This window comes from Cavia porcellus, unplaced genomic scaffold (assembly GCF_034190915.1).
Source record: "Cavia porcellus strain 051 isolate PalLab524CR breed Dunkin Hartley unplaced genomic scaffold, mCavPor4.1 scaffold_2, whole genome shotgun sequence".
Lineage (NCBI taxonomy): Eukaryota > Metazoa > Chordata > Mammalia > Rodentia > Caviidae > Cavia > Cavia porcellus.
Window position 1 is genome coordinate 120,156,130 of NW_026947485.1, and position 15,596 is coordinate 120,171,725.

At 35.6% G+C, this 15,596-nt stretch overlaps 1 protein-coding gene across 7 annotated transcripts in view; it reads left to right on the top strand.

The window, feature by feature from the left end:
- Positions 1-15,596, top strand: part of Xrcc4 (X-ray repair cross complementing 4) — a 259,434-nt gene that overhangs the window by 86,936 nt on the left and 156,902 nt on the right. For all 7 annotated transcript variants that reach the window (XM_013143659.3, XM_013143660.3, XM_063245297.1 and 4 more), the window contains exons 4-5: positions 6,182-6,348; positions 15,323-15,475. In XM_013143659.3, coding sequence (XP_012999113.1) covers positions 6,182-6,348; positions 15,323-15,475 — 320 coding nt within the window. The remainder of the gene's footprint in view (positions 1-6,181; positions 6,349-15,322; positions 15,476-15,596) is intronic.

Consider the following 15,596-nt stretch of genomic DNA (forward strand, 5'->3'; position numbering starts at 1 on the left):
AAAAGTGAAATCCATTCTGACCATTACTTGCCCACTAATGACATTAAAATACCTTTATTCCTCTTTTTCCTGTAATTCACATCTTGCTACCCAGGATCACAATGTTGGGTTAGTTCTGTGTAGTTTTCTTGTCTACTTTGATAATAATCTGAAGCAGAAACCATGTAGTGGATGTGTTCTAAACATACTATCAAATGACACTTTCCTAATCCTCTGCCCCCAGAAACACTTAGAAAAGCTTCAGACACTTCCCCAGAATTAGTGCTAGTCATTGATGATATGTATTTTTGTATACATCACAAATAATATGCTTTTCTGTGACCATTCTGAAGAACCTGAAAACTGAGACTGACACATTACATTTTCTTTTATGAAGTATGATTTTTATTTAACCTACATATTACCATAGGTGAATTGCTAGTGATCAATTTTAACCCTTTTTGTTTAAACTATACTTATGCATAAAGTACACTTACATATATCTCTCCCTGGGCCCGGTGCTGGGGATTGAACCCAAGGACCTGCCCATACCAGGCAAGCTCTGCACCACCGAGCTACACACTTGATTCCTTAAATACTTAAACCACTTAGAATATTTCATAACTCATGTACATAGAATCACTTCCTGAATTCTTTTTCTTTGCTAAGCCCATTATATTTCCTTTATCAATGAGTATCATTCCATAGATACTTTCTCCAGTCTTTATCAAACATATAATGTGTCTAGAGCTACTGGGGACCTGGCCAAGGTCCCCAATCTCCCAAATGAGTGTACGAGGAAGTCTTAAATAAATGAGACAGGTGGTATGATGTTAGGGCTCCAGGAGGATCAAGACCCTCTCGTAGAGTTGGAGACTCTGGGGGCTGAGCCAAGGAATGTCTCTGAGTGGTCCATATTTATTTAGTTTTCAAACAAAGAAGGGGTTAGAATGGAAAACGCAGGAAACTGAGCAGGACCTTGGGAGTGGCTCAATGACTTTTCTAAGCAACAAACTATGTTAATTTAGAAGAAGTATCTTACATTAATTTAGGAGAAGTATCTTCGTTAACTTAGGAGAAGTATCTTAGAAGAAGTCTTCAGGTTGACTTTCACGACAGGAGTGAAATGCCTACAGCCACAATCTCTATCTTGTTAATTGGGGTTGGAGCCAGGTGTCCTCAACTGTGGCCTTATCATGCCCTATGAGGTGTCTCTTTGTTCAGAGGTCAGCCATGCCCCAGCCATGTCACAGCACTGCACATGTTCAACTTCTAGCATCAACCACTCCCAACACAGAGTAGTTCATGGTACTTCAGAAGCTATGGAAGAAATAAAAGATATATGGCAGTTGGCATGATAAGTTTGAAATCTAAAGGCAAAGACTACATTTCAGAACTAACCAGAGAAAATACCCTAAGCAGGCAAAAATCTGAATGATAAATGGCATGTGACTTAATGTAGACTATTCAGTGTAGGCTGCATCAAAGAGAATTTAACCTGAGCTTTGAGAAAATGAGTAACAAGATATGGCATTTAATCTTGGGCCAGAAGGACTGGCCAATGGACAGATCTCCAGAATAAACAAAGCCCTGGCCAAAGAACATGGATTAAGTGTTCTGAAATTGAGGATTCTTAATGAAGATTACATTAAAAATTCTAAAATTACGTTTTGTTAGCATGAATGAACCCATTAAGAGCCAATTCATGAGAACCACTATTATTATTATTAACCTTTAAAAAGTTCATCGTTTCAGCCTTTTTATAATGAAAAAGGAAGACATAGCAAAAAGTCTGTGATGCTAGACTGAGGGTGTGGTTAGCACATTTTCTGTACCCTAAATTCGTTAAAAGATTAAAAAGGACGATGGCCTAAAGATATTTGTTTCTGTTCCTGTCTCTAAAGGAAGGGACATGCTCTTAACATGTCTTTCATCTGTGGTTTCAGACTCTATTTGATAAAGTCAGGTTTTTATATTATAGGCTATTTAAAAATTACATAACTAATAAAAAGAACAGCTGTGCAAGTAGCTCCTCCTCTCCAACAAGAAATTAGAGTGCAACATTTGAAAATTGACACAATATAGCTTTTGTATAAATTCATTGATTTATTTTTGTTTATTTTATTTTAAAGACGATAAAACTAAATAAAACAGAAAAAAGCAGATCAGAAGAAAACAATGTAAGTGACACATTTCAAAGTAAGACTACAGGAGATCTAAATGGTGTCTATAGCTTCACACACAACAAATTCATACAAAACAAAATAGTATAAAACCCAACAGAACAGAGTGATGAAGTCATTTTAGGCCTTCAAAACCAGAGGATAGGAAAATTAACAGTGGCTAACATGTCTCTAGTTCTGTTCAAAATAGCTGTCCATGCCTTCATGTATGTTGAAATTAAACAATACAAAACAGACTAAAACAACTCTAAAAAAAGAATAAAAGCATTACTGTTTTTTTCAGCATGATGATAGGAAATCACAAATGGATACCATAACGTCTCTTTTTCTTTAGAGTATTTGTTCATTTCATCATATATAATACAATCAATTCTCGTAAAATGTTTAGGAGAAGTTCTAGACATGTATAAGCCTTTACATTTATACCTATCCTTTCTGCATTAGAGGGAAAAACAAAACAGATTACTAGAACATTAAAAAAAGACAAATAAATAGCAATAGTATAGAGCCCAAAACAATGATGATATAGGCCTTCAAAGCAAGGTGGTATGAACATAACTAGGATTTTTATTTTACATCATGATCTTCAAGAGTTCCTCAGATCACCAGACACTAACATGCACAATTGTTCCAATCCTATGAATGCTAACTGTTCTGTTCCAAGAACTTATAGAATTTGTAGCACGATCATCTTAGCTATCCTAAGTGTGTTTATTTAATTTTAGATATTTTTCCCTTCCTTTTTCTTTTTCCTCCTTTTCCCTGAGTTATTACTTTTTTCCCCTTTGAACAGATTCTTATCCTTTCACTGTAGTTACTGAGGATTTTGTATCTTATGTGTTCTTACTATTTCTTACACTAGGGAAACAATACAGTATTTACACGAGTGAGTTTGATTTATTTCACTTATGAGTATGATCTCAAGCTGCTTCCATTTACTTATAAATATCTCAATATGATCATTTTTATAGCTGAGTAGACCACCCTTGTATAAAAGTACCACATCTTTTTTTTAATCTATTCCTCAGTTGATGAGCACTTAGATTGTTTCCAAGATCTGGCTATTACACATTGTGCTGCTATAAACATGGGTGCATATATATCACTGTGATATTATTCATTCCCAGAAGAATTGAAAACGTCAATTTGTTGATTTTAAAATGATGTTTAATTCACCGCCTTTTTTGTTGCCCTTGTTGCCAAGTCACATGTAGGGCTGGGATGCAGAGACAAGCTGTGTGGTTCTGGGTTCCGCAGGCCAGGGTGAGGCCCTTACTACAGGGCAGTCTGTTCAGGTATGTGTGGTCCTCAGTGTTTGTTGCAGGCTCCTGACCCAGAATGGAGCCCGGAAGGTGGAAGAGTGCTTCCCATACTGGCTCGGGACCAGCGCATCCAAGACCTCTCTCCATTGGAGAATTGAAAGGGAAGAAACAGTTAATCTTTATCAGTATTGTTTGATGTGTGTTAAAGGACCAGAAAAAAGTGACTATAATTAGAAAATCATTCTAGAAAGTGATTGCCCACTCTTAAGAAGAAATGACATTTTAAATTTATTTTATACTGAATAGCTAAGAAAAAAAAGATTTAAAATTTCTCTTTGAAATTTTGAATGAATGTATTTGAGGGATACTTTGACAGAAGTAATTATTAGTGGTTTAGAATTAGTCCTTTCTTTGCTAGGTAAGAATAATGTAGAGGAAAGGTGTTTATCTTTGCATTTGTATTTCATAAATGCTTCACTCAAGATCGGAGTGTGAGTAAATTCTTTATCCATGTGGCATTATGAAATGCACAAGTGATGAAAAATTCTTTTTCTAAAATTGTCCATCTTTGTAAAAACTGCCTGACAATTTTGATAAGAAATAAAAGATAATTATGGAGTTGTTTAAATAGTAATATAATCTGTTGCCTAAAGATAAAAGCTTAGTTTTATTTTATATTAACTTAAAAAGTAATTTTCTATGGATGACCTTTGTCTTTAACATTTTTATATTTATATTCATAGAAACTTCAAAGGTAAGTGCTCAAATTTTCTTTCAATTTATTTATTCCTTACATAAATAAAGCTTCCTTATATAAATGTATACTTGTAAAATGGGTTCATTTTCATTATTATGAGAAAACTACACATGCTTCTGGCCATTTCATTCTAATTTAAAGAGAAGTATACGAATCAGATGTGACAAATAGTGTGAAGCGAGTTCAACTGAATAAATTTCTTAGAATATTTCCAAGTCTTTTTTGTTAAGCATCTTTCAAGTTGCTTAGTATAGGAAAAATATGAGTCTAATATAAATGTGTGTTCCATTGAAATAAAGGAAAAAATCATCTGATTTTCTTTGTTAAATGACAAGAGACAAGAATAAATTAATGCAGACATGATCTGCTTAGGTATTTTTAAAGTACACATATGAATTTATACATAATTTCTTTGTGACTTGAGCAATAATGTTTATTCCTTTAAAATCTTCTGAAATATGCTTGCAATGTTTTGTAAATGGTTATTGTTTTTCTCAACATTTTAAGTTAATATAAATAAATGTCTCAACACCTACAAAGCGTCAGTATCAACCTTTTGGCAGAATTTCCGTAGTTTAAATAATCTTTTACCCGTATTTCTCTATCTGAAGTTTAAAAGTAAGCTGGCAAGCACAATTTGTATAGAAAAGTTTACTTTCTGAAGTGCATCTAAATGGCACTGAATTAAAGGAATTGCCTGAAATCATTTTTAAAATTTCACTTAGATGTCAAGGGTTGAATTTCTAGTTTAGTGACTTGCACTTTTATTTGTAAATTGCGTAATAAACTTTTCTCTTAGAATTCAGTCACTGCTAAGTACTTCTTCATATGTACATTTTAAGCAGCATTCTGAAAAGTGATATATTTTGGAAATATTTTCAGTAGATACATGGCATAAGGGAATTAGTGATCTAGAAGGGAAAATCTAAAAACCCTAGGACATAGACAAAAGGCTTTTGGCTTTATTCCTATATTACTTATTTGGTGTATTAGAATCTTTTTCAAATTTGTAAGTTGGTTCTGAATTGAATTCTTTCTCTTACTATGTGCCTAGGTAGATTGCCTTCTTATATCAGAAACTAGAATAACAGCATGGCATAGTAGCATCTTGGTTTTTTACCCCTTCAGTGGGTAGAAAACTTACCCTGAACATCAATTTGCTTATCTCTATAATGGGTGAAGATTTGACGGTGGTAAGATGAGTTTGTACTTGTGCTCTGCTGGAGTTATATACTTCACAAGATGTGATGGCTGTGTAATAGTAATTATTTTTTATTTGTTGTGATTTTAATTTTAACATCAAGGAAATTTATAGTTGTTATTAATCATTGCATTTCATTATTCTCATCTGCTGAGTGAGCAGTGCATATATTCCCTTTCCACCACAAAAGCTGTATTACACTGTTTTATTGGAAACTGTCCCCTAGTAAAGGAATTACCATATTTGTAATTCTTACCCTTAAGTAAATATAGACAAGCTTGACAATGTTATGTTGCTAATTTGTAGTAATTAGTTTTAGTCTTTGGATAAAAGAGTAAGTACTGTGTGCTGTCCGCAGGCCTGTCAGTTTTCTAAAACTATGTCTGTTAACTATTACCAGAAGTTTGATGTTTCTTCAGTTATTCCAATTCACTATTTATATTTACAACATCATAGAGTTAAAAGTCCTCATATCTAAATCAGGCTTTAGTGACCAGGTGGTATAGCATGCCTGATGATATTTTTGTTGCTTTCTTTTCTACTAGGAGTGGGAGAATGACTTGATGTTGTAAAGGTTATTTTTAGGTTATTTGTTGATTTATATGAGACATTTAAGAGTAGGAAGCAGCCCAGTTTTTGTTTGTTTGTTTGTTTTTGGTCCACTGCATTAATACAAGGTCAGTGCACTAATTTGACTCTTATACTTCTTTTCCTTTCCAAAGAAGTTGTGTATGTTTAACACCAGACTGCTCAGTCTTGATATTATCCTCAAAGCAATCATGTTTTCCTTCCATTTCAGTTTAGGCTTGGATCCTTCAACCTGGAGAAAGTTGCGAACCCCGCTGAGGTCATTAGAGAACTTCTTTGTTACTGCCTGGACAACATCGCAGAAAACCAAGCCAAAAACGAGCATCTGCAGAAAGAAAATGAAAGGCTCCTGAGAGACTGGAACGACGTTCAGGGACGGTGAGTACCGTGTGCTTGCACTGCGTGGGTCTGGAGGAACGGTTTCTACACACGTGGTATGTATGGACCCGCCTCTTTCTACAATAAAAGCTGTTGTTATTTATACCCTTCTTGATATTATTAAACCATGCTATTAGTGACTAGCTCACGTGTGAAGAGTGCATTATGAATTTGAGGTCACTAACAGATTGTGAAAAATAAGTAGTCATTAAGGATCCAAACCCATTATTGTAATATTAATAAAACATTTAAGTAGAGAGGCGGAAGGGATGCCATAGGTGATGTGCAGGGTAGGTGCTTACCTTATATGATGTGCTGTGAAACTGACTTCTAGTTGGGAATCAAAGAATGGCAACTATATCAATTGATGTTTATTTTAGCTTTAAAATGATTTATTTTTCCTGATTGATTGTAAGTTCATAGGATAAGCACTTGTGACAGACAAAATGGTTGTGGCTACTGGGTAAAACTGGCTTTGCCTCTCATTTTTTTTAAGTGATGAAGAAAAAAAGTTACATAGCTTTCCAAAATGAACTTTCTCAAACAAACCATTCTCCCGGGTGGCTTGGTGCATAATTCACATTTGTTCTATTATGGAAAAAGATGTTTGAAGGAAATAAAGTATACATTGTGAACTCATATATTGTTACAGAGACCGTGCACTATGTGTATGTTTGCGTGTGTATAGTAACGCTTGGTATAGTTATAATGTATGTATATAATGATGGTAATAATCACTACATCCAGTAGATTTTTATCCTTTTATTTAAGCTATTTGCTCTCCAGTGTAAGAACACATATCTCATTTAGAATCTTTCTATGGCAGGCATTGTGATTGTTCTCAATATAGGACAGTTACTCAGGAAATAGACCAAACAAAGCAAAGAGTTTTCCAGCAATTCATGGATGTATATCACAATGAGAATAAATAATTATTTTTCTGTATATTCAATGATAGTCACTAATATTGCAAACTATGTAAAATTCCTTTTCTAAGCTCTGGTTATTAATATTTGATTTTCATTTATTTTATGAAGAAAGTATTTGTTTTGTCTTTTAGTTCTAAATTAATCTTATCTCCAGTTATATGTAGTAATAGGTAAATGATACAAAAACGAGGGCCCTTCCAAGTATTATGATGCCATGTGGAAATTAGATTTTTCCTTTAGCTTCTGTTTTATAATGAATCTAATGTATGTGATACAAAGCATTTTCAGGCTTTTGTCTGTAGTTTGGGTGTGTTTTCCTATGTCATATATGAAATGAATCGGATTAAAGGAGATGCACTGTGGTCGTGATAAGCCATTATATTTTTATATTTAAAACTCAGGGTACCCTTGGGGTGACAGGAGATCTGTTCCACAAATTACCCACAGACATGCACCCTAGGTACTGGTACTTGAACAAATTGCTTTAAAATGTCTGCCAGGGGTTGAAAGAGCTATTGTCTCATCAGTATTCAGCACCACTGCCCTGGAATTGAAAGCAGCAGGGAAGAGGACGCAGCAGGGAGACAGTCGCACCCTGGGCCGTGAGGCAGATCTGTGGGGATACATAGATTATGCGGACTGCAGATGTTTGATTTGCTCTTGGTGAACTACCCGGAACATGCTTTAGTCTCACTGTGGCTAGAGGTTTGCTATGCGCTCAAAAGCGTAGCCATGTCGCCTGTTGTCTACCTTACTGTGCTGTGAGGAGACTCCAGCTGTTTTCCATGGTGATGGTGGTGCTCATGCAGGCTCTGATGTCTGCTGCAGGGTCTGGGGTGTGACACTGAGGTGACTCTGCAGGCAGAGCCAATAATCCACTCCAGAGCATTCCAGGCTCTTGTCTGTACTTCGGATGTTAGATTAGCAGTTTTATCATTTCCCAAATGTAGTTTTGTCTCCTCTATGAGCAGAAAGTGGCCACATCGAGGAACTGTAAATGCCAAGTGTAACTGTAAGTGACCAAGCAGGACTTTCCTTCCCTGGTATCTTACCATCCTAGAAAATGAGCAAAGCATTTGTAGCTCCAGTGTCCATGAAGCAATAGCGTTGACTAAGTCTTTTTTTTTTCTTTTTTTATTTAAGGAGAAAAAGAGAAAAACAGAAAAAGGGTACAAGTAATACAAAATTTAAAAAATAAAGAGTAAGAAATCACTAGTTAATAGGTTACATATTCTCATCTTAGAAATAGTTGTTCAAGTTACAAAATTAAAACATATAAAGTGGACTTTTAAACAATGAGACTGCAAACAGTTTTGTTCAATGATCCAAAAAAACTCAGTAATATGGTTATCTATCTTATACACTTAAACATATATGCAGTTATAACCTTTAGAGCACTTTTTTCTTTTCTTTTGTACAATGACAATTACACATTTTGGGTTTTATTACTCCCACAGTTCTTATTACTTTTTTTGAAGAGAGTAAAACGAAATGCGACATATAAGAACAGAGTCAGTCAAATCCAAAGGATGGACATAATAGATAATGTAAAAACAAAATACAAGGTGATCAATAATGCTTACTATACTGCCTCTTGCTATTTTAAGAATTGCTAGTTATAATAAAATTGAACAAAACAGTAAAGAATAAAACCAAAGCATTGGAGACATTACAGGACTTTAAAAGAAGATAATAGTCAACCAGAATGGGCATCATATTGAATCTTACTGTCTTCACAGTTGTTGCCTATACTTTCGAACTTGGTACTATCAAGCAAAGCAGAATAGGGGAAAATCAGTCAAAATAAGATGGCGAGGGCAATACAGGATTTCAAATCAAGTTAATAGGAAATCAAAGTAGGTTACTATAATGTATCCTGCTATTTTTTATTTATTTTTCCCTTAATTAAAAAGATAAAAAGAAAAAAGTAAATAATTTTTTAAAAAGGGGGATTGAGATAAGAGAGGGCATAACAACAGAATAGTGCAGGTCAAAACATAACCATTTAAGCAAAATAGTGTTTCACCACAGGATATCCTGACATAAAAGTAGTTACCATAGTGTCTCTTTCCTTGAAATCTTTCTGAATATAACTTCGTATACTGTAGCACCAAACGTATCAAGACACTATAAAACCATTCAAGAGAATGACATTATTACAGAGTATTTAGAACCAATTAGCAGAAAATAAACAACGGTTTCTGTATAATCTCCTTGTTTATAAAAGTTTTTGCTTATATTATCATATATAATAAAATCCAATAAGATACAACCTTTTAAGACCGATGGAGGCAGAAGAATAAAAGCTTGATGGGCCTTCAAAACAAGATGATACTAAATCAGCACTAGCTATTATGATGTCTTGTGTTCTCCAAAATAGCTGTTCCTACCATCAGATCTTCTCTGCCTCATAATGACTATGTCTTTAGAGCAGTGATGGCAAACCTTTTAGAGAGCGAGTGCCCAAACGGCAACCCAAACGCAGAGTGCCAGCACTACAATCAGACCTGAATCCTCGGCTGCTGGGGCGAAGCTGGGGTGACTTGGTTAGCGAGCCAACAGAGAGGCTGTACCAGTGCCCACTGCAGGACCTGTGCCACAGGTTCCCCACCATTGCTTTGGATAATTAGAAATAGGCCATATGTGTACTGAGTTAGGTAACTGGGGACATAGAAACATGAGAATCATTAGATTTGAGGCCATGATGTTAGGCCCGGTCCCAGTTTAGGTTTTGGAGCAGACTACTTTCCCTGTCACTGTTAGCCATGATCAATCACTTCTTCCCAATAATGTTCCAGCTGCACATGGGGGTGAGGTAGCATTGCAGAGGGGAAAAGAACACAGAAAGATAGGCACTCCCTAGTAGCTATGGTTCTGGTGTATAGCTAGTGCCAAATAGGGAATGATACTAACAGAGACCGTTCACCTATCCATGTACTGACTAACAGAGAAATGTGCACAGTCTGTCAAGGGGAGAAGTGCATCACCACAATGTAGGAATGCTACCCCATTGTTTCCAAAGGTGAGAGTATCGCAGAGAAACTAAAGCACTCATAAGGCAGATAGTGTGTTTCTGGAGTTGTGGATACTTTTTTCCTTTACTTTTTGTGGACCTTTTTTTGCATGTACTTTGGTACTTGAATATAGGTTACTATTTTCATCAGAGCCAATTAGAAAGATAGTTCCATTTGGAATGATACAAACAAGGCTTGAACGGGAATGAGGAATTACAGGGCTAGTAAACTGAACTTTAATGCATAGAGTCTAACATATAGTTGCTATTATTTGTAGTTAGTTACTATTTGGTAATTATGGTTTTGCTCCATTTTGAACAAGTGGAATTACTGGATAAATTTTGTGCAATTTTAAACAAAGCAAGAAACATTAGAGAACTTGTATATGAATAGCCAGGTTATTAGCTATATTTATTTCACTGGGGTTTCCTACTTAATTTCAAATAACAGTTCTCAAGTTCCATGTTACTGAATAGCTCTTTTGTTTGCCCTCAGACCTCAATTTAGCAATTCTCTGGCTTTATTCTGAGTTATAGTTGTTAAACCCATAATTCGAGGCAGTTTCCAGTGAATTGAGTTGATACTCATGGGTTCATAAGAAGACCTTGAAAGCTCTTTTGCTTTGTCTTTGGGCTTTCTAGATGGAGTCGTATTATCTCCAGATGAATTCAATCTGATTTTTTAAAGAACTCGAGAGATACCGTCATGTTTCCTCGTAGCCCTTCACAGTGTTTAAGAGCAGTCACAGCCAGAAAGCCCTCCCCTGCTTCTCTTGGTAATCTGAGTCCTTCATGGCACAGTCGAAGGCCATTTCCTCTTGTCCTGTCGTCAGAAAGGATGAGGAACAGCTGTTCACCATCTTGTCCATGGCTTAAAGTCTTATTAAATCTTCACCACTGCTTTCTTTTCCAGTTCCTTTTGACATTTTTTAGCTTCTCAACTCTGCCCAGATTTTCTTCTGCTATACAACCCTGACCTAAATGTGAATTTGGCCAGGAGTGATTATTAATATCATGATTACTACACTGTTTTTGTAACATATATTCACATTTATGTATCTGTTGTTTGATTTTGGGCTCTACATTTAATGTGTCATTTTATTGGGGGTTTTATTTCTGCATGATGTTGCTTTGTCTTTGCTCTTATTTTTCTGTAACAGTTTTTGAAGTTTTTCTTGATTGTTTTGCCACCCTGAAGTATTTTATTAATATTCATTATTTTTCTCTACTTAGTTTTTCTAGTGTTGTGTACTTTTAATAATGGCTGTCTTTTGGCTGAGGTCCTTGATACCTCACTGCTGAGGTTACTGATTAAACTGTTGTCGTAATGACTGAGGAAAGGATGTACAGTCATCGGGCCTTTCCTGTTTATGGCTCTGTTCAGGTTGATGTTTGCCATGAAGATGACCTCTGAACAACTGAGGTCTGCTCTGTGTATATATGGGCTTGCTTTTAGTGTAGCTTTTCTGTGAACCCTCCGTCTCCCCAAATGAAGAGTCTCACCTAATAATTCCTGCCCAAAGCTTGAGGCATAGAGTTTGCAGGAAGGCAAGGTAACATCATAGTGGCACAGAAGAGAACTGGCATAGAAGAGGTGGGGAGGTTCTACGTATGTCCCACTCACTGCACAGTGAATAAATACACACCACTCTCAAAGTCCATTGAGAGTATGAGAGGAGTTAAATTCATGTCCTGTATGTAACTGTTCACAGTCACACTCTTTCTCAGCCAGCTGCCACTCTCAACTTTTCTGGGAAATGTGGTTTAGTTTTTGATTAGAAGTTTGGTTGCCAAAAAGTCTTAAAGATATACTAAAACCAACCACGCTTAACTCACATGATGCCATTTGTTCTGTTACTTTTTTTTTCCTATCACAGAAATGATGTTGTCTCTGACACTGTAGTTCTGATACTGGTAATCAGGTTAGCAAAATGTTTTATGTGAATTACATGACATTTTATTTTGATATTCTAAATATTAGAATATTGTAAAATGTTAATTTTAACAAAGTTTTAAGAATTAACTTGGTATTTGGTATGTGTACATAACCTTTCAATCCAGAATTTTTGAAATGATTCATGTGGAAATCAAATATGGATTTCATTAGAATTTACTAATTGACTGCCATTTCTAAAATTTTATGATTGCATAATACATGACTTTTATTGTATATTTTATGTATGTCCTATTCACACATGTAAAATTTGTATCATATTAGAAAACTGCATAAAAGTGAAAAGCATGCTTACATAACACCTTCTATCTGAATCACAAATACAGTTACATTTCCTTGCTTAAAATAAGCACCAACACTGGCAGTACCTCTTCACTTTTGGACCTATGTTTTTCCAAATTTTTGATGTTCTTTTTCAGAGGGCTTTGCTTGATGAAAGCAGTACTGTTAAGCTGATGTTTTTATAACAAAATTTTAGAAAAGCCAATGAAAGTGAAAAAGTATTGTCACAATGATGAGTGGTGTCAAGTGAGCAGAACATACAGTTCAGTCATGCAGGGAAGCATGGTATTGCAGGTGTCAGTGGGCACAGATAGGATATTAGAGTCATAAGATTAAAACGGCTGGAAAATCCTTGTGGCCTAATGATGTGGCTTGCCCAGCAGGTTGATGCACTGTGTTCTTAAGGCATTTGTGGTGACGCCAGTGTGAACAAACCTACCATGCAATCAGTCGCTTAAACAATAGCTCAATCATGTCTAGCAAGCACAGTACTTGATAATGGTAATAAAAAACTGTTGCTAGTTTATTTACTCCACTATACTTTTTATTATTACTTTGAACTATACATTTTCTGCATACTAAACACAAGAAGGCTATGTGAATCTGTACACTGTGATACACCCACAGCAGGCTCACATGTTTCATATTGAGTGTCTCTTGACTGAGTGAAGTGGCCATGTTGGGTGACTGACCTGTCCATTGATGGCGAACCTTTTGGGTACTCGATGATAAGAAACATCTAGCTGTGGCACATGTGCCTTGGTTCGTCACCACTGACCCATACATCTTTGTTTGTGTGAGTATTCTTTACATGGTGGTCATACAAAACCAAAATTGCCTGAATGATGCATTTCTTGAAAGGTATTCCCTTTGCCAAATGACATTGAACTATCAGAATCTCTGGCTTTCTGTTTCCATGTAAGGTGCCCCATTTAGCTTTCTCACTCAGCTGTTCCCCTGCCAAGTAAGGACATAAGCAGGCCATGGTACCTAGCTGGAATGGCATGATCTTTAAGATCCACATCTCCAAGGCCATGTGGTGCAGAAGATGTGAAGATCCAAGGACCAGCAATCTAAAGCACAAAGGATGGGTCTGCTTCCTGCCTCTGGATACCTTCAGTCCATAGTAATGTTGCACAGCAAAGTATCAGACCTTGCAGACACTGGCAGTGGCTTCAGTGTGGAAGAGCTGAGAGTGGCAAACACCAGCTTCTTAAGAAGGTGTCCTGGACTGCTGGAATCTGTGGGTATCCAGAGAAGGGGGACAAGTCCACCGAGTCCCTGCAAACCACTGGGCAGGAACAGTGCCACTGAAAAGTTTCCATTGGTCACCGATCTGGCAAGACCAGTCATGCCTGTCTGGAACATCCACAAGAAGGCCAGAGCCATTAGCAAGGGGAATAAACTTTGAGGTGTCTTCTATTCCATGTGTGGCCTGTGCCTGGCTTCAGAAATAGGGTGTTGAAAGAAAAAGTACAGTTCTCTGGGAGACATGAAAAGCATCAGTAAGGTGGAAGAAATAAGTGCATATTAACTCACTTACCATATTATTTACCCAGTAAATATCTACTAAGCATCTGTTGAGTATTCTGCTAGGCATTGAGGATGAAGCAGCCATTGAAACACTCCACATACTCTCTGCTCTCCTGGAGTTCACAACCTTAGCAAAAAGCATGCTGTAGAAGTCTGCCGTGCTTGGCTCTAGGTGTGCAGCCTCATATGTTCCTATTCATTCTACTAGAAATCAGCAGAGGCAGGTTATAGAAAACATTAAGGTGTGATGTGAAAAGTGTCGCATATCAACATTTTTGTTTCTAATTATTCAATGTAGTATGTCTGTATACATACATATTGCTACTGATCCATGTGTTTGAACAGATAGATGGATAAACACCTATGGGAAAAAAAGTATACTAAGTGTTATTGGAGGAAACAACCAGATCACATTTTAAAGAATATTTTACATGAAATAATTTATATTTATATATAATACATACGAGTTCATTTATATTACACACACACACACACACATATATATGCATGAAGTGTATGCAACTGCTGTTTTTTCTACCTTATATATCTCTTGGGATATTAAAATAAATGCAGTACAATGTTCTGTTAATTCATATAGGAGAATTGCAAAAAATATTATGATAAATAGTTTTTAAACTTTTATCTGTTGTATGTTATAAAATTGAAGACATACATTATCTTACATTTTTCTATTTTATTAATATCTCAGAATATCAAGTAGGATACTTTAATTCATTATATCTATGTGTGTATGTGTTTTATGTATATTTGCATATGTGGTTATGTGTTACTGAAGTATAACTAGTAAATCATGTTCTTCTTGTGGAGCAGTTTGTAGTCTAGTAAGATAATCCAACGGATTAAATTTATCAGTTTATCACAAACATCCTGGTTTCTATTTTATATTAATTAAATACTGAGAAAACAGATGACACATGTTTTTGAAATTCTTCATATGAAAACATTCCTTTGCAAATAAACTGGAAATGTGAATAAATTATTACATTTAAGCCTTTAGATTTTTAAAAGTTTCATTTCTACTAGTTTTAAATTTGATCTTTGTCTCAATATGTAAATTAAAAATACTAATAAGCAGTAATTTTCAATGACTCATTAGCACACTCTAAAACTTCTAAGTCAGTTGAAGTATATACACAAATGATCTTAATTCTGTTTTTCTTGATGTATTTTTTTGAATCTCATGTATTATACTGAATAAAATTAATGTTCAGAAAAATGAAATGACTTGTTTAATATTTTTAGATTTGAAAAATGTGTGAGTGCCAAGGAAGACTTGGAGACTGATCTTTATAAGCGGTTTATTCTGGTGCTGAATGAGAAGAAATCAAAGATCAGAAGCCTTCACAAATTGCTAAATGAAGTTCAAGAACTGGAAAAGAATATTGAACGTGAAAGGTATCACCTTCTGGTTTTGGATGACAAATGCATAAGTTTAAGTAGAATTTCTTCACAAACCTCATGGAAGTTAGGTGCCAACTTGTAATACTCTGAGAGTACCTGGTGAGCTGGGTTTGAT